Below are 21,506 nucleotides of genomic sequence, written 5' to 3'. Positions count from 1 at the left end.
ACCAGCACATACTTCTTTATGACACACATTGATTTGGGCCACAGTGTCAGACCTGTTTACCCTTGGTTCACCTCCTACTGACCATGCAGTTTCCATACCGTTTACACCTTTTTGGCCAATAATGTCGCACCTATGCAAAATCAATGTGAACTGGGCAGAGCTAATAGGTCACTGATGTCACACTTAAGTAGGCATAACTGGGCAGAGCTAATAGGTCACTGATGTCACACTTAGGTAGGCAAAATTGAGAGTATATTTTTGATGTTTGCAACAGTTAGAGGATGATAAATCAATGATGACTTGATTGGATTGACTTTTGGTACATGAGAAGGCCTGCCAGTAGCTTCTCATGGGTCACTGGATCTTCCTAGGTTTTCCAGGGTTCTTCCTCCACCAGTTATACTGGCTGCCTTGTATAGCCTATCTTGTGCTGAAAAATGGCATCAAACCCTACAGCAACAACAACAGAAACCAATGAGAACCAGTCTTCTGTAGACCAGAAATCTTGTACCGATTCAGTTATATGTGGCTGAGTATTATCAGATTATGTAGGCTAACATGTGTACACAATAAGATGCCAATTGATTGCCCTACTGTTGTAGAGTTTAAGGCGAAATGGAAGATATTTTTATGAGAGTGTTATAATTATTAAAGGTCAAAGTGGTAGCAGCTTTCAGTTTTAATAAAAATTGACTGACTTTGGTGGAGGTCAGATAAAAAAGAGAGATTGACCCAAAAATGATTTCAGCAGAAACACTTACGCTGGCATTTTTTTGTTGGTATTGTTTATTTGATATTGTTATTGCCATAATCTAATGTTACAGAGAAGATATTATCCATTCTTTGCAAAATAAACTGATTCAAGCAGAAATCGGGACCAGAAAACTATTACCAGTAAGAGCCCGTTAAGTGTGAAATTTGATATTCACAATTAATGTCATCATGTTTCATTATGTTGCTTTTGAATTGTCTTTGCTGTGAATCATTTTTTTATTATCTTCTTCCAGGTAAATTTGAATGGTGAATAGGCTACAATGCCATCTCTGTAATGAAAAGGTGGCTCATATTGGGTTGGGGATGTGTTTTGTAGAGCTGATAGAAAAGTTGGTGATGGTGGTGTTTTTGATTTAATGGCATTTTTCAGCACATGATAGGCTATACAGGGCGACTGGTATATCTGGTGGAGGAAGAACCTGGAAAACTCTAAGGAAGAACCACCGACCCACAGGCAAACTTTCTCGTATACCCACATGAAAAGATGTAAATCTGGGATGAGCCTCATCATAGAGGCGGGGGAATACAGTACTATCTGATGGGGATGAAAATGAAAAAGAGTTCAGCTGATGAAATGTTTTGACAAATTTAAAAGCATCAAAACCCTTTATTCCCTGTCCATCTACAGAAGAAACTTTGATGTCTTCCATTTATGTTGGAATTTTATTTTATGTAGAAAAGTGCAAAAGAAATTTTCTGGTGTTTTTTAAATATTCATTCCTGAAGTAGGATATTTGTACATGTTAAAGTATTGTTTCTGACTTATCATCTGACCTGTTCATAAAATGTTTTTTTTCCACATCTTTTGGTAGAAAAGCGACACCGAACATTGTCTGACTTGCTTTTCAAGCGTTCTCCAGTGGATAAGAAACAGGAAACAAATGCAAAGAAGACCCAGCAGCAGCAACGATTAGAAATGGTTCCGGGAAAGGGATTCCGATTTATCAACCGCAAAATGAATGATGCTAGCGATAACCCAGTGGAGTCTTTGAAGACTAGAAATGCTGTTTACTGTGCTCTGGTTTTGGAGGAATTCATCAAAGAGCTGGCCGCCTTGGCACAAGAACATGCTGTGCTCAGTTTAAATGAAGACTGCTCCAATTTGTAATGTTTTATGATTTTTTCTTGCCATCAATTAATGTCACACAAGGTGAGACTGTAAAGGTCACAATAGTGTTCCTATTATTTTGCATTTCAACTATTTGTGTCACAGTTTGAGTATGCAAGTTTTACAGATATAATCTTTGTTTGAGAATGGTAATCATCATATGGTAAAATACAATGATTTTCATAGAATTGTTGTCTAGTTTTGGAGGTGATTTCTTGTAAAGATTTTTATTAACTTATTGAGAATATGAAACAGTTCAGTGAACTAAGAAAAACAAACTGCTAATGTGCATTTATAATGAGACAAAATATGTTCAAGAGAAGATCGCATTTGATTTTTTTTAGCTAGTCAGTCTGTTTTGTAATCAATTTCTGGAGTGGTTCATGTTTGCAAAGGTATCTTTTGATTTTAACATCTCTCATTCATTAATTATCATTATTATTATTATCATTATTATTATTATTATTATTATTATTAACTTATAATTAACTTATAAAAATAACTGGCAAGAAATAAAAACTTATAAGAGTGCTGTATTCTCATAATTGTTGACTCAGATTGATAAATTGTATCATAAAGGAATTAATTCATAAAGTGATTTGACCATCAGGTCAAAACAATGATATATATATATATATATTTAGAATCAAAGCAAAGCAGTTCAAGTAATATGTAGAATAATATCAATATATTTATCAAATTTAAACCTGAAGAGTGTGGAATTTTTGGCTCGAAAGTTTCATGCAAGGTCTGTTAGATATTTTCCATATACAATGCATTTTTCCAAGAAAACCCAGCCACCACTGACTTGATGCAATTGTTCAAGATATGATGTTGTGTTGCCTCCACCATCCCAATGGTATGAAGACTTTGTGTCCAATACATGTATCCATGACTTGGCTTTGCCAAATTAGTAGATTTAGAGTTATCTCCCCATGTTTTGAAAATTATATTTAAAATTTATATCTTGCGGGGGTAGTCACATAAGCATTCACTTCACTGAGTTCATCCTTTTTAATGTTTTTTGCACCCATAATTATATCTTGGAGTTAACATTTTACAGTGTCTTTCATTCTATGAACATGAACAGCTTGGTCAAATTAGGGCCAATAAATGATGTTGCAGGACCTAAAGACAAAATGGATTGAAGGAGATTTGATGTAAGTTCATGAATAATCAATAGAAATCCTTGCCACATGTCACTAGCTAGAAAAAGTGACAGGAAGGGAAGATAATTCCAGTAGTGGCAAATTTTGCAGATAAGTACTTCCCGAGTTTGAGGTGGATGAGATGCAATTAGTTTAAAATATTACACTGTAATAATTGCTGAAATTTCTGATTATCTCATTACAAAATGGGAGATCCAGTTTTTATTGTATCTTTATTATAGCTTTTTAATTAGGCTAATTATGTTTCATGCAGCTTTGATGTACTGAATCCTATGACTCTTACACTAAATGTCTATTCAACATAAGTGTTTATATACACCTTAGAGGATGTATTTCATTAATGATGTTTGTTTTTGCACTGAGCAATAGCCCTAACCCCAAAACACTATCTTTGTATGACATTATTTTAAAAATCATTTCCATTTTTGCTTCCAGTTTTTTAAAAATTGTATATAGAAATTATTGTCATTTTTAGTTCCAATTTTAAGAACAATGTGTACACGAATTACTTTGATTTTCAGTTTCAACTTTTAAAATTTGTTTAAGTACAAATGAGTAAATACCAAACTTTCTCCCTTACAGGGGAATCGTGTTTTTGCCATGACCTTATCCCAGGTTTGAAGTACAGTTAGTTCAAAAGAACACTGAAAAGAAAATCTTATGTTGATCTTGAGGCACCACCATAACAGTTGTTGAGGGCATATTGTTATGTATTCATTGAACATATTTTTAGTTACAAAAGCGAATTTGGGAGAGTGAACTAATGACTTTCATTTTATATGAGTCGAATTGTTTGCTCAGTGGCCGAGATGACAAGCTCACATCCATAAGTTGCAGGTTTGAATTCTACTATTGGTTTGATGATGGGCAGGGCACTTTGCTGCAGTTTCCATGGCAACCTTCATGTCTTGCAGTACCATAAAACACCAGAACCATACCAAACTGTTTTGAGATGTCAGAAATTGCCAGAAAATGTGTACATTGTTATTTTTTGGTAAATCTAATTGGAGGGTGATGGTGGCTTATAAACAAGGGGTTTCACCTTTACAAAATGAATTATTTGAAAACCTTTTGGAACAAAAGTAACTGGAAATTATGTTGCATTTATTTTGTTGCTATCAGCTTAACAAGTAAGACTATTCTTGATCCATTTTGTTTGGACAATTTTCTTACTCTCAGGAGTCAAAAACAAATTTTAGTTTTGTCATTTGCTATCTTTTCTGTAATAAAAAAAAATAGGTATGTGAATTTGTTACAATTAAATTTCAGTTTGGTTTGTATTGCTTTGATTTGCTTTTTTTTTTAAAGCACAGTACACACAAGTTTGTTATTTAGTGCAGAGGCAACTGGAATGAAGTGCTTTGCCCAATGACTCACAACAGTCACTGACCCAGTGGTTGGGTTCTAACCAGCAGGCATTGTGGCCGCACAACAGTAGCAAATGTAGACAACTTCATGGTGAAAATTTGCACATTCGACAACATTAATACAGCAACATATGTTGTTGTTATTAAACTTAAGTACCATCAGAGTATTTTAATCATCATTGGCATTTTTAGCCACCACTTGTTCCAGCATATATAGACACTGACAGTCAAATCTTGTCCATTACCATAATAATCTGTTTAAAATGTACACTTAGATGCCAACAGTGTAGACCCATAATGCATCAGGGTCATGACTGTTCATAGTGTTGACCCAAAATTCACTAGGTCAGGGTCATGACTGTTTATAATGTGGACCCACAATGCACCACTGGATTAGGGTCATGATCTTTCATACATAATAAGAGTAAAGTGAGCAGCGGAGACCAAGGTCTACTAGCACATTATTCAACAGTAGATCTGGGTTTAAGCTGTTCACAGTTGTGTGATCAATACAGATACCAGTCATGATCTGTACATTGTCTTCTCATTTTGTTTTGTTATCATTATTAGCAGACAGACAAATGTATTGTTTAAAAGTTAAAAAACTGGTTCTTGAGAAAAATGTAATTTTCATTGCAAAAATGAAATTTATTTTCCTGTTGGTGCAATATTAGGAGTAATAAAGTTTTAATTAAGTATTTTCAGGTTATATGTTTATGTATATATAAATCATGTAAAAAAATGTGTAAGACATGTTGAAAATATGGAAAGTATACAACCAATTCTATTTCTACTTAATATGGAATCTAATACTGTAATACACACAATCTTTCCTAGAGCTCTATATTCATATGATTTGAAATGTCTAGATTCCAATGAAAAAAGTGAAGTCAGGGTTTTCAGAAGAAAACTATTCATACCTGTAAATAAGATCATCACTTTGCCATTAGATTTCAGTTTAATTTGTACCTATTTATGAATTTTTAAACCAGATACTTTATAAGCCAGATCAAATATTTATATTTCCAGAACTTTAAGTCCAACCCACACAATATAGTCTTGGATTCTTTTTTGCTCACATCAAAATTTCTTTTGTAGCTTGGTATATTTCCATGTATCTTTTATAAAAACCTAAGTTTAACTCAGAAGTTGTTTCAAAGGACAATAGAAAAGATGTTGGAGGGATGAGTACAACATTTATGTGATTGAAGAATCTTACACTGTGTACATACCCTGAATACCAAATCATGGAAAATTCCAATGACAGTGGGAGCCAGCAGCATTATGATGTGTATCCATTCCGATAATAGATGGTATAGAATACAACATAATGATGATGCCCAAATTTCCATCATGAACTAAACTTTTTTATTTTCCATCAAACATTTTACACTACATGATAATGGGGCCTTTTTCCATTATTTGGCTTACATGTTGTCATTGACTGCTTAACCTTGATTAAAGTTGCAGTTTTCGAAAGATGCTTGTTATATTCTTTGTTGCCATTTGTTCCAAATGCATAGCACATCTTGATTCATTAAAGGCTTTAATTTAATTAACTGTTTTCCTAACGAACATGTGAGAAATAAAATATAGGTGCTAACAGTACAAGACATTTACTCTTATTGTTGGATTAATTTTGTATTATGAGTTTGTACTAAAAGGGCATGTCTTAGGGACAGCCCTTTTTGTCTTGTAGGAGGGATGATAGTAACATCACAAATTAAGGACTCAGCTTGTAACTGCAGTAAATTTATTCAAAACAATTTTTGTAATTTTTATTTTCCTTTCATATTCCAGTCATATCATGTCTAGTGTAGCTTTAGCCATGTATGTTTGGTTGGATAATTTGCCTTTGATGTTATTTTCCTGTGGAAAGTTTTTATTTGCTTTGTATATCTTGCACCAAATTTATTTATGCTGATATTGTCAAGATGATTGTATTTTGCCGTCATTATTGTAATTGTCAAGTAAAATTGTGTAGCTAAATTTATTTTTGTATATTGTGTTACCTTTTCATATTAATGAACACTAGAGCTGCGATTTCTGTAGATAACCAAATTTTTAATAAAATTCTATATCAGGTGCCAAATAATTCTATACCCATTCTCAAATGCCCCTTTGAACTTCTGTTTGCATGTTGCACAGGGCAAGTGAATTATCACATGGGCGATTCCCTGTAAATTATTAATCTAAAAAGATGAAATTAGTTGCCACCTATCAGATGACTTCACATTGCTGGCACTGCACATAATAATTGCATAAAGCATGCATGAGTGCATTATGTTGTTATCTGATAGTAAATAATATAATGTTGAATGGAAATATTTTCCGTTTACTTCTGTGCTTGTGCAGGAAAAATGGAAAGCTGAATTGCCATGTAAAGCTCAAACATTTTTTACCCATGAGCAACTAGAGTTTTACAAAGTTTTGATTGCCTGTCATGCAGTATTTTCGTAAGAATTTACAAAAAGGCCATTCAAAAATGTAAAATTTGACACAGAAGTTTAAGACAGACTGAATACAGCAATTTGTCTAAATATCAGGACCATTCATTTTTCCAAACACCATATTTTCAAAGCTAGTAGTAATTTTTAAAAGTAATAAAATTTACAGACAACATTTAATTTTTAAACATTATGGAGAGAAAAAAATAAAGTTGGAACATCAACTTCAGAATATTTTACCCGTACTAAAATGTTGACTGCCTTCTGTAATCGTCAGTAAAGTTTCATGGAGAGCTGATTTTATCTGGAATTTGTTTTTAGTTCTCAATTTTGTCAGATTTCATGAGTATTATCAGTGTTTAACACTTGGTTGTTGATTAAGATCAAGAATTCTTCCTGCGTATTGTTTATCATTTTTTCAAAAATCAGTTTTCAAACAGAGTTTGTTTGGACATTATACTTAGTGTAAGTAAATAAAAAGAAAAGACTTTTATAGTTTGCCTGACACTAAAATGTTTTGTAGGCCTCAGATGTCTGCCTTTTTCATAGGCTAGAAATTTTAATCCAGGATGGTAATTTCATATCCAAGATGGTAATTTAAGATAGCAATGTAATATAATGTAAATCCAAGATGGTAATTTAAGATATGTAATCCAAGATGGTAATTTAAGATAGTAAAAGTTAATCCAAAATGGTAATTTTAGTTGGTTACATTGATCCAGTGTGGTAATTTAAGAAAGTAATGTTAATCCAAGATGGTAACTTTAGCAGATTATGTTAATCTAAGATGGTAATTTAAGATAGTAATGTTAATCCAAAATGGTAAATTAAGATAATAATGTTAATCCAAGATTGTGATTTAAGATAGTAATGTTAATCCAAGATGGTAAATTAAGAAAGTAATGTTGAGTTCAATTCCATTTAAGAAGTGCATTAGGTTCAAACTTGCTGATATTAATTTTTCTGAAGAAATATAGTTTTGATTAACATGCAGATTATCGAGATAAATATACTCAACCTGCATGTTTTTGAGATAGACATAAAATTATCCAATTCTTACCAGATTTTACCTGTTATTTTGGGGTGAACATACACTTCTTGCAACATCAAACCATACTCATACACTTGAATACAAGGTGCTGCTTCCATTTTGCATCCTTAAAAATCTCTGTTCTGTATGTATTGGGTATATAACACTTTGAATGATGATGTAAAAACAGTAATCATACATTTTTTTATTTATATATGCAAATATTTTGTCAGGCACTCGTGGAATACTTCAAATACTTAGGTTCAGAGCTTTCCAATTGTTCTGGCACACTCTACAGACTTCAAATCTTGTATGGTTTGTATAATACTTTTGTGAGATTTTTTTATAGTCATGACTAATAATAAGTTATATGCTTACATACCTCTTCCCAGTTCATGAAATACTATCAGTAACTTCATGTGAACGTAACTTTGATAAACAAAGGGCCATAACTGAGTGGGCTAGGTTGGTTTTAAACATGAGATGTTAAAAACTACATAGCATTTGACCATCACTTCAGTTTGATAGGGAGAAAATGCAGCATAAAGGGAGTGGGCAGATTTATACCAAGAAACATCAGCTTGTTATTTAATTTCCACCTTTTTATTGCAGATGAGCTGAGTTTTGGATTCAAAGAGCAGCAAACTCAGATATTATCTCAGACTTAATATTATCTCAGGAAATTAAGTCATGCCAGTAAATGTTGACTGGCTTGCTCTGACTAGGGCATTGCTCCATTTCCCATGGGAAAATGAAATTTTTAATATTGATATTGAAAGGTTTTTACTCGTGTATCAGAACAATCTCATATAATCTGCAACTTTTAAATAACCATGGTCAGTTTTTAACTTGTAATTTTTAATGTAATTATTTGAAGAAAAAGCCCTATGATATTATTTTTCTTTTAAGTTAGTATCTTAGTAACATAAATTTAAGTCTTCCACATCTTCCTTTATGTATGTTTTCCTTGTTTAGTAAGTATATCAACAAAGAAAACAAATTTCTTAATGATTTGTGTAAGGTTGCAAGTTTGTAGTAATAGATAAGTTTACATATTTAAGAAAAGTGACACATGTAGATTAAGGAAAGGTGAAGTTGTCATATGTTGCTCTTCCTACTAGATCAGTAGATATTGGCACTTCAAGCTTAGTATAAAGCTTGCATAGTAACAAAATTACTTGTCTTTCACTGAAGCAGCTGAGGAATCTTTTTGAATTAATTAGTACAGTAACTAATTATTTTTAATTCTTTCTAAATGTTCATGTCAATTTTATTCTTAGTAATATAAATGTATGTTTCTTTAAAATAAGTAGGAAAATGTAATATTTTAGATAACTCCATTCCGTTACATAATCCAGACAATTTGGTGTGACAGAATGCTACATTTCACGCATGATTGCTACTGTGTAGTAACAGGACATGACAAAGGTACATTTCATGTGTGATTGCTACAGTGTAGTAACAGGACATGACAAAGCTACATTTCATGCAAGATTCCTACAGTGTAGTAACAGGACATGTCAGCTAAATTTCATGTGTGATTGCTACAGTGTAGTAACAGGACATGACAAAGGTACATTTCATGCAAGATTCCTACAGTGTAGTAACAGGACATGACAAAGGTACATTTCATGCAAGATTCCTACAGTGTAGTAACAGGACATGACAAAGGTACATTTCATGCAAGATTCCTACAGTGTAGTTACAGGACATGTCAAAGCTAAATTTCATGTGTGATTGCTACAGTGTAGTAACAGGACATGACAAAGGTACATTTCATGCAAGATTCCTACAGTGTAGTAACAGGACATGACAAAGCTACATTTCATGTGTGATTGCTACAGTGGAGTAACAGGACATGACATAGGTACATTTCATGCAAGATTCCTACAGTGTAGTAACAGGACATGACAAAGCTACATTTCATGTGTGATTGCTACGGTGTAGTTACAGGACATGACAGAATTCTACATTTCATGCATAATTGCTACAAAGTAGCAACAACAGACAAGTACCAGTACAATATAGTACCTTATATACCTCCATATAATTCAAGTCCAGCTGTAAAAAACATTGACCCTGCTCTGACATGACATAATGTGCTGACAGATTAAGGTCTATATTAACTCCAACATACTGTATTGTTTACTCCTAAAATGCTACATTGACCTATCTGGACCTGAACAGTTTGCAGTTGGGTCTGATCTATAAGTTGGTATATAAAGTATTTTCATCAACACAAGAACTGTCCAGGTGTTGTTGAGATATGCAAACTCTCTCCATTATTATACCAAATATAATACATGTATTATACAGCATCAATATATATTGCATAAATTACCTTGTTAAGGTTTCATTCATTCAGCAGAAGTTTTAAAAAGTGATGTAGGATTTAGATTGGAGAATCTGATTAATTGTGGAAAATGCTTTCTTCTTGATCGATTAAATGGAAAATTAATATGATTACCAGATGGATTAAATGGAAAATTAATGTGATTACCAGATGGATTAAATGGAAAATTAATGTGATTACCAGATGGATTAAATGGAAAATTAATGTGATTACCAGATCGATTAAATGGAAAATTACTGCAGTTAACTTGATCAATTAAATGGAAAATTGCTGTGATTACTAGATTGATTAAATGGAAAATTACTGTGATTACTGTGATACACATTTTTTTTCCATGTATAGATAGCCAGCAGCTAATGAATGATCTTTTTATACCTATCAAAAGACATTAGGTGTCGATATATGTATCTCATTTATTTAAAAATACTAATGAAATAATTCCATTTACAATCGTGATTATTTTATACATATAAACAGTGCACATTTATACTGTAATGTTATAGTAGTATAAAATATACTGGGTAGTATAGCCAATATGTGGAAGAGGCACTTTAGTATTTTATATTGATATTACGATGAAAACACATATTATACTTTGATAGTTAATTATGTATCTTTTCAGTAAAGAATATTACAACTGTTGGAAAGATAATGATAAATTTAATGAAATATTTTCCAAGCCTTTGGCTTTGAACTGAAAAATATTTCTTGAATGTCTCAGATCATAGTCTAATCATGCTCTATCAGTTAGATTATTTTTGTTGAAATAGATCAAAATTTTTATGGCTCAAAGGGACATGAATAAAACAGTTCTAAAGAATACACTTGCAGAAAACAATGTATGAGAAAGCTTATCAAGTTTTGGATAAAGTCAGCCAGATTTTAGACATGTACTTTGCTTTGAGGAAAATATTTTACTGTTCTGAAATTAAATAAATTTGTCCATGGATAAACAAGAATGTATATTTTGATCTCCCATGTAGATATCAGTAATACATGATTTGATGCTATTCCATGACTACCCTTTTCTGGTACACTGTGTCCCAAGTCCAAGCATTTTTTCCCTCCTGCTAACTGGAGAACCAAAAAAGAATAGAAGACGATCCCATTATGATGTCTTAGGCATGTCCAACATACGAAATATCTTAATCTTTTTCCTTAAACTGTCATGCTAATACATGTGTCAGAATGCTCAAAGAAATTCACCTTCGATTTGTCTTTAGACCTCTCTTTGTCCAAACATGTTTTTGTTTATATTGTTTATTTTGCCCAGATATTCCTGGATTCCTGACCCTTTATCTTAACAGTCCAGAAGTGCAGGTAGTGTTTCTAGTCCTAAAATGGTTTGTCAACCTCCTAAGTTATCACTGCATTAGTCCAAGTCAACTAAAATGGTTTGTCAACCTTCTAAGTCATCACTGCGTTAGTCCAAGTCAAAGAAGAAGATATTCCATATGTTTCATGTTGGCATCAGACTGGTTCTACTCTTTTCAGGCCTTCCAATTATCGGATAATAATTAGCTTGGACTGGGGTCTTAGCATCCCACAAAATGGTACTAATCTAATAGTAGCAGGCATTTTTAATTAAAATAAGTTTTTCACACCAAAACCTACAAGCTGATGCATGAGGAGCTTCTTTTTCATTTATCTTTATTTTATGATTGAAGTTTATGTTTGAATTTTATGAAAATTGTATGTTAAGTTTTATACCCTTGTTTTATCAAACACTGATGTATTGGAATTTATATAACCTTATTTTAATGAACATATCAGTATGTAATACACATTTTTTCCTCCAGTCTATGTGCTTTGCAGCTTATCCGGCCATGTACTGAAAACCTAGTCACATGATACTCGAGTTTTTCAATTGCATTAAACATTAGGCCTGCATATTATATCCTCTTTGTTTCTTATTTTATCTTCTTTCTTTTTTCCACACATTTTCTTATATTGTATGAAATACCAAATGCACAATATTTTTGTCCAACCCAAATTTTTCCAACTTAATTCCAGTCCACCTGATATATAATAATACATAATCTATCGTTTTCACCCTGCTTTAAAATTTACACTGAGCAGTCTAGCTCCATGTTGTGAAGGTAAAATATTTAGGCCCCATAATAATCAAATTGCATTTTTGCTGCTTTGATTTAATGCCTTTGGTTTTTTTGTAGCTATTTATTCAGTTATCATTGTAGTAATCTGTCTGTTGTTATGTTTGCTTTCTTTTTGCTATAAAGAATATCCATTATGATTATCAAACATTCTCAATTCCATCCAAACTGAATGATCTTGTAATTTTAGGTCATAGAACAAATGAGCTGATTGTTTGTCCCTGTGTCTGCCATACCATCAACCCTTGCCTGTTGACACTCTAAAGGGTGTATTTCTGATCAGTGTATGATCAAACTTTGAATGTAAGCTTTGAATGTTTGCAGTCTCAGATGAAATGAATTATACATTTTGATAAGACGCGAACAATCCTTTGAAAGTTTGTTATGGTATATCTTTCAGAATATAAAAGAATGCCTGATTTTATGGTAAACTTCAGTAATTGGCCTCTTTTTTGTGCCATGCACCAAATCTAAATTTCAGAGAAATATAAAGGATTCGATGTCTTTTCAATTGATGGAGTTTCTTCCTTGAATTGTTAAGATACAACATATATCTGCCTACAAACCTCTTCACAATGCTGTGAAATCCATCATCCAGCATGACACCATTTGCTATATTAACAATGTAATGAAACAATCATGACATATTTTTAAAATATAATCAAGTAAATCCCCATTAAAACTTGTCACTCTGATTCCTTCATTGACCAGTACACATCACAAATATAGATGTGAATGATACACACACACACACTCAGTCTGATATATAGGGTTGTATCTAGCAAATTATTCAAAATGACTCCTTTACTGTAACAGATATATTGTGTTATGTATATTTGTGTGGGTTTTACTTTTGTCCATGATTGTAAGTTCCACTTAAGGTAACATAAGAACATGGTTTACATCACTAACTTTTGCAGTCCTGTGAGTGGTAAAATCGTTCATAGTTCTCTGGAAACATTTATCTCACCAGACGTACGTATGTATCAACTGCAAACTGTTTCAAAAACTTCATATTGTTTGGTAGTAACGAGGAAAATGCTATTTTGACATTTTCACAAATTTAAAATTTGGGTCTCTTAAAATAAATTAAACCGTTTTATTTCAGTTTTATTCAGTAAACATTTTGCATGCTATTCTGCTCATATATATTCAGTTAATCTTTGGTTAAATGACCTTTTCAGAGCAGAACGTCATCCGAAATATCACACCCACCACCCCACCCCAACCCCCATCCCATTGTAATGTGTTTTTCAATCAACTTTCAAACCAAAATTAACTCCATGCGTTACGAATCTAAGTCTTAAACTATGTAAGAGAAAGAAAGTGAAGCCAACAATTTAAATAAAAATCAACAAGCAATCTATTTCTCTACAAGACAAAGTGAAAATTCAAGGGCATAGTATTTTGAATTAAATTCCAAATAATCCCAAATGTCCAGTCAAACGTACAGATGTCTAGAATATTCTAAATGAATTCCAATGTTCATCAAAGACCTGATAAAACACAATGATTCAATCCAGAATGCATTTGAATGAGTTCACAATAATCCAAAGTAGTGTATATAAATGGACAAGTGAATGAATATTTTAGTAATTACAATGATATAAATAATTCCTTTTGAATCTTATCTGAACACACCTGTAAACCCTGATCTCTAATTGACTCCCACATATTGACCTAAAACATAATTATCTGTTTATCCAATCCCAATTTATACACATTTTTACTTGACCTAGACGTGAATCATTCCAACGGAAAATTCCACTTTAATTGTAAACAAGACTTGGCTTAGAATATTCCAACTCAAATGCTATATTAACCCACTATTTAAAACTTGCAGTCGTGGACAAAAGTTAACTATGTAAACATTCTATTTTCAGGGCAAATACTTTAAATATTTAAAAAGTTGGATAAACAAAATAAAAACCAAGACAGAACAAGACTATTTATTGATAATGATCTCGTGTATGCGGAAAAAGTACCTTCTATGATGGTGCCCCAGATAGTCGAGTGTTCTGAGGCACTCGCCTTTACAGATCACTGACATTCATCTCTGTCTGCGTGGGTTGAGTCTCAGGCTCGGTCAACTTGGGTATGTGAGAAAGCTTACAAGTAGCCTCCAGTGGGTCCGTTGTTCTCCCCGGGATTTTCCTCGATGTTACCTCCACGATATATTCTGGCGGCAATGTATAGCCTATGCTGAAAAATGGCGCTAAACCCACAGCAGCCAACCAACCAATTTGCTATAAGTTGTATAGAATTTGACCAAAACAGCATATTCTAATCGCATCTCTCTCTCTCTCTCTCTCTCTCTCTCTCTCTCTCTCTCTCTCTCTCACACACACACACACACACACACACACAGACGGATAGAAACTAAAGACACATTTGCCAAAAACACAGAGGTTTCGTTAAAAACGTGAGCTTATTCCACTGAGACAGACTAGTGAGACGTATTTATTATTTTACGTTTGCTTTCCCGGTTTCAGAAAAGGATTGCAAGTTGTCTACCATCAATATTATATGAAAAAGATGTACTCATGCATCACCGTGTTTTATGTGATGACCAATAACAACTTCTACGTTTCGTTCCAATAACAACTTGTTCGTTTCGGTCGATGAAAAAAAAAACGTCTTTCTCTACCTGCTTTGTCAAGTTTCACAAAAAGCACGACTGAAATGCTGACATCTTCCAACTATGAAACAACCAGGCAACCGGAAAATTGACCCCAAAAATAATACAGGTTGTTAGTACAAGAAATACAGTAGCTGCACATGAAGCCCGAACACAAATCATTGGCGTGAACTTCTTGATCTTGACCCAAAAATCCCAAGGACAATCAAGTGACACAATTATCGTTGCTTCATTTCGAATATATATCATCAATCCTTAAAGAGCCTTCTAATAGCAAATCAAAAACTTAAACCTCACCTTAGCGTAAATATAAAACAAAAATGTGACCTTGACCCCTAGGTTAGTTGGAAAAGTGACTCACTCAGCACGAATTGCCTTTGCTTTCATTCGAGTGTTGTTGAGAGCTTTAAGTCATATAATCAAATAAAAAGCGTTGACCAAAACCTCTGCACAAGTCTTCTCTGGCTGTAATCTCGATTCGAAGTTTTCAAAACTGTTGATCATGGCAGTGGAAAGTTGACTGCTACCGCTAATGTGTGGCTCAACACGCGTTCATCTTGAGTCTTAACATAAAATGGCTTAGTATACTTTATACATATTTTCATGGTAACATACCTCACAAAAAGTGCCATATAAAGAACAAATTAACTGTCTCAGTTCATTTCTTTCGATTTCAGTCTTTGTTTATGTAGATCATTTGTAAAATAAAAAGTGTTACGTTTTCTTAGTCTGTGTATGGGTTCAAATTAACAAAACCAAAGTAACTTAGCTGTTCGAAAAATGTCTTGTAAAAATTACATGATTAGATTCGCACATATGTTTTAATTCAGAAAAAGTATAAGATGCGGTTACATACTTTATATGTCATTTTTGGATAATTGAAGCTTTCCAAATTTCCTTTTAAGCATGTAAATACACATTGCTGTGTGTACACAGATATGTATTTAAAATAAAGTGACCGATCCGAAAAGCTCACAGAGACATAAAAAGCACTCCTTTTACTTCATGACACTCGTAAAGAGTCAAACTAGTATATTTCGATGTATAATCTTATGCATTATTAATTATAGCTCAAATGACAATGAATGCTGTTCTCCTTTATTTCTAGATACTACAGGTAAATTTACTTTGTGTTATTGGGTTGAATTGCTAAGATCAACATAGAATATGTTTTCATTACATTTTAAACCTTGTAAAATTCTTCATAAAAGAGTGTTAACACATGTTTTGGCAAAACGTAAAATTGCCAATGCTCATTGGAGCTCTTCTGTTGTCTTCAGTCTTGGGAATGCATACTTTTTTTGACGTTGTCAAGATCTTCATTTTCAGGGCTAGGTAAATCATCCATGTAGTCCGCAGTCCCATAATATCTAAATGGAAATGGACTCGGGTCATAGTTACTGTTTCTGGTTCAGTACAGATGTAGTTCCGGCCAATTTTTAAAGCATGTTTTTCCTTTCAATTTATTGGTGATATGAGAATTAAACTGAGGCATTCTTGCTGTTAATTTAAAAGTAATTGTTTATTCATTATAATATGAGCATTGTGGTGTGGTTGGTCTGTGTGCTTTTTGGGCGAGAGTGCACATTTAGTTTTTAGGCATTGATACGATCCGGAAATGAAGCCTGTCACCCATTGCATGGTGCTTTGTATATAATTCAGCTTCTCAAAAAATGCAAGATAATCGACGACAAGAACGAATGGGAATGACATTGGAGGGTAATGTGTTACTGAAAGGTATATTGGTTGTAGAGGTGAAGAGGGAGGGTTCTATGTATTGTGGAAATATTATTACCGTAACATATATAGGACACACGGTACTAATTGTATGGACAAATGAGAACCAACCTGGGAATGGGTGACTATAAAATAGAGTAAATATGGGTATGGCTGGCCGGGATTGGTTAATAATGTAAGTTCTTTCTTTAGGAAATATAATCTTTTGAGAGCTTATCATAAGTAAAGGTAATAGAACATTGTTTTATTACTGGAATTTCAGTACTTTAACAGTCTTGAGTTTGGAACACTGATTACTGAAATTAGCATCTGACTCTTTGATGTGGAATTGAAAACCCATGTTTCAAACGCATGCAGGTCTAGAAAATGCCGCGGCTCATATCCTTTCCTCCACACAAAAGCTGACTTCCAGGTTTCATCTTTACTGATAAATACAGGTTTGATCATGAGTACTCAGAAATTGTAAGTTATTGAATTTTTAATATCATGCTGTTGACATAGGTTTACTATGGGAACTATGGCCAAAATCACCGTGTTTTAAATGTCAGTATATATATATATATATATATATATATATATATATATATATATATATATATATATATATATATATATATCGATGATTCTTTTAAAACTGATCAAGCGGTTATGTTTAAAAGCAGGCAACTCAAAAGTAAGTATTATGAAAATAGCCACTTTAGGAAAAGTTGTAGCATGGTTGATATTAACGTGTCTTCAAGCCGAGAAGCCTTATTCATTTTGGAGCAAGCCATCAAGCCGTTTAATTTAAAAAAGCTGGCTTGAGTTATTTACTCGTAGAGTAACTTTCTACAAGACTTCATTTCGTAGATTGTTATTTAAAGTACTATATAATCTTTTACTTAAATTATAGTGCTCTATTTCCTTGAAGTTTTTGGGAGAACACCACAAGCATGTAAATCAGCCGAGGCCCGCGATTATCTCTATACCAGGGAGTGTTTACCTTCATGATATGTGTGACCTCCAATACTCTCAATTACTCTCGTATTTTCACATGCCGATAGTTGTTCTAATTCCCTTGGTGATGTAAGGTTATTGGAGTCACACATATCTAATGTAATAACATCCACACCAGTGCAAAGCAGTCTGTAAAATAATCTTTGCTTATGTACAATATATCAGATATTACATTTCATCTTATGTTATGGCATTTCATATCTTTACTATTAGTTGTAAAATCCCGTAAAGTCATAAGGTAACATTAAAATTAACAATTGAAAAGAATCAGAAAATCAATATTTGGTAATATTTTTGGGGGTAAAATCACTAAATTACTAGACCACTTAGACTATGAAGATAATTAGTAAATGGATCAACATGTGCATATAACAAGAAACTAATATTTAATCATCAGAAATGTACGTTAAAAAGAATACATGTGTTAATATGTTGATTTCATTTAAAGAAAAACACATTTAAGAAAGTGCTTGAATATTTTAAAATACTTTTACAGATTACTTTCAATGATAACATTGAAGCTGAATCAATGCTATATGAAGGACGAATAAATTTCATATTTGATGTAGGTAAATGCAAAAATTGTTTTCTGCTAAATGTTCAGCACAACGTAAAGGTCTTGTCAACTATACAAGGTCAGTCTACATGGATTTAAAAAAAAGAAATAGAATCTAAGAAAATCAAAGTTCGATTTAAAACTATACCAGGCCATTAAGCGTAGAAGTTGTTTTGACAGAGTCTACCACTGGAATGGAAATATTGTCCATATATCTAAATCATTCAAGATCTAAAAAGCCTTGCAACTTCTTGAAAAAAGAACTCATTTTTTTAAGACGATCCCACCTTTTGCTGATATCTTCTAACGACAAAGATCAAGTAGAAATAATTGTAAAGATTTTTTAAAATATATAGTCAATATTTGCATACCGTTTTAAATGACTGTGTTAATGACATCTTTACTACAGTCCAGAATGTCAGGCTTTTCAGGCAAATATCAATGATGTTTATGTGCAAATTGAACAGGACTAAACTTAAATGGAATGAATTGAAAAAATGGTTAAGAGAACATTATACTCACACGTTACACAAGCAAGCGAGCAAAACAACAACAACAACAACAACAACAAAAAACAACAACAACAAGAACAACAACACAGACGACTATATAATTGTCACGTGGATAACATGTGGCAGGCAGCCACGTTTGAGATTCAAGCGTATGAAAATTGCAACCATGGATACAAAACTATTTTCACAATAATATATATATTTTTTTAAATACACTTTGGATGAAAACGTTTAAGCAAAAAGATGATATACACTTTATTTTATAAAGAAATCTTCAGAGATCGAAAGCTCAAGAAGATAGAGTATGGGTAGAAGGTGTCATAAATTTACAGCAAAATGATTAAGGATTTGTTGTTTTAAAAAAAAGCATTGAATACATTGCAACTTTTAACAGACTCTTAAGAGCAGAACGTGGAAGTATTAATACAAAGTGACCAAAACTAAATGAGGACAGAAACATATTCAGAAGGCGCTTAGCTGTTTTTAAAGCCCTGGAAAGTGTCCTGTACATTTTATATAATAGTGCAACGGCTGATTCACAGACTCTTCTGCCTGACTTTCCCAGATAACTAAATTCTTCGTTTACCCTTGACATAATGGTGTCAGTATTGTAATAGATTCAGATTGTTAGCATAATGAGTTCCATTGATTCGAAATTAGATTCAGTCATTTCCTCGATATTTTATGATCATTTACGTTTATCACATTTCTTTTTATTGCTTTATCTTGAGAACCGACTATTCACTACGGTGCTGTTTTAGTACACGTGGTGCACACTATTAACAACCATGGATTTTCAGAGCAGCATACCTTTGGAGGAAATTCCGAATATTAACTAATGTCGCAGTATTCTATGTTGCCAAGTAGATTAACTACTCCATAATGAATATCTCGACAGGCCTGATGATTATATGTTTCTGTTAATTTCTGAGTAGACAAAATGGATCCGAATTGTAATGTAATATGATTGTTTACAGTCGTTACTTTCATTCCCTGTTCCTATTTATTATGGCATAATATTGATGTCTATAATGCTTACGCTCCGGTTTTGTTTGTTTTGTTATTTGTGTGTTATACATTTATCCCGTATGAATGATTATATTGAGCCCTACCTTCCTTCCAGGTCAGTCAACTTACAGTCTCAAGGCACTATCATATGTGTAATTATTGTACATATGCGTGCGTACATTGTGTTTCTATCTGTGAGCTTGCGAGAGAGAGAGAGAGAGAGAGAGAGAGAGAGAGAGAGAGAGAGAGATTACAGGGCAGGGCCCATACTCGATAACTACGCAGGATTGGTCTTACTGGTAAAAAAAAAATGGTGGATATAAAACTCTGCTTTCTGATATGTCTATTATAACTACCATTCTAAAGTAAAGAGTTCGTTATTAACTCTACAAGCGATCGTTGTTTTACTAGAAGCGCTACAATGTGCAATAAATTAGCTTATCCTAACATTGAATCTAATTCAGACATTTTAAGAAATTTTGATAAGGAGTGTGGAATCTCTCTCTCTCTCTCTTCAACATTTAGAATATCTCATATTCCAATTAATTTAATATTTCCTGGCAGTATCAATATTAAATAAGAAATTTTCATTAAACCTGTATTTTGATCGTTGGTAGACGATGTTTTGTTCATCATTAGGTCTAAGCTTTGGTCATCTTAAAATACTTATGTGGGAAAAGATGCAGTTACTGAATTAATAACTAAAATCTATACTCTCAATAATGGTTTGTCGCCCTGACACACATGCACTCTTGAAAACTTTGTCAATCGACTTCTACCGTACATATAATCACCTCAAACATATGCATATCCGAAGATTTCTTATTTACATTAACACGGTTGAACCTGTTCTAATTTATACATTCGTAATTGTTTTAACTGCTTAAAGATTTATGTCATAAGTGTTATAAATTAAGAGTATTTTCAGATGCGAAGTTTCGTCAGACTAAACATACACAACATATTATATGGAATGAAGTTTTGTCTTGAATTATATCAGGTGTACTTGAATATTAATAAGTCAATTTTATAAAAAGCATCTTATATATATATATATATATATATATATATATATATATATATATATATATATATATATATATATATATATATATATATTACTGCGAACGAACATACTACTTTCCTATTATGCTGCTGGAGACAGAAGTCTAAAGGAACTTCTTGAAGTTAAGTACATATAATAGGTATGAAGGAATTTAGTTTGCTTCGATAGCTCATATGTTATTTTCCTTCATTTGTTGTAAAAACAAAAAGAAGTATGTTTCTATTTTCTTCTTCTATTTCATTAGTTCCCGCCCCTTTCCTAACTTTCTCTTTTTTAATTTAAATGATTTATCGTTTGCTTAACATCGTACTAATCATCTAAAGGTTGTGATTTGTTTTACATTTGTAAATAGTAGTTACCTTAGACTTCTGCGATACCTTGCGATGCTTTAGTTAAGTTCGTATAATTCGGCGAGATCCATTAGACATGTACTCTGATGGCATTTAAACATGTTATGATGTAAACGCGCTTCATTAGTTTAGTATATACTTCTATGAAAAAAATCATCTGAACGCATTTTCTGGTCATTTTTTATTATAAAAAAGAATAATTTAATCTTTGGTAACTTTTCATTATTTATAGACGTTTGACCAAGTTTCGTATTGAAGCACTAACCGTAAATAATACAGTA

At 32.7% G+C, this 21,506-nt stretch overlaps 1 protein-coding gene across 3 annotated transcripts in view; it reads left to right on the top strand.

Annotated features, from left to right (window-relative positions):
• Window positions 1–12,143, top strand: part of LOC149796726 (FHF complex subunit HOOK-interacting protein 1B-like) — an 87,852-nt gene extending 75,709 nt beyond the window's left edge. For all 3 annotated transcript variants that reach the window (XM_089961373.1, XM_089961375.1, XM_089961372.1), the window contains one exon: window positions 1,587–12,143. In XM_089961373.1, the coding sequence (XP_089817499.1) occupies window positions 1,587–1,882 (296 nt within the window). In that variant the 3' untranslated portion in view covers window positions 1,883–12,143. The remainder of the gene's footprint in view (window positions 1–1,586) is intronic.
• The last annotated feature ends 9,363 nt before the right edge of the window (window positions 12,144–21,506 follow it).

The sequence above is a fragment of the Sinohyriopsis cumingii genome, chromosome 6, assembly GCF_028554795.1.
Source record: "Sinohyriopsis cumingii isolate HCF-2022 chromosome 6, ASM2855479v2, whole genome shotgun sequence".
In the NCBI taxonomy this organism is placed as follows: domain Eukaryota; kingdom Metazoa; phylum Mollusca; class Bivalvia; order Unionida; family Unionidae; genus Sinohyriopsis; species Sinohyriopsis cumingii.
The sequence above is the reverse complement of the archived record's forward strand: the minus strand, read 5'-3'. Positions and strand labels throughout refer to the sequence as shown.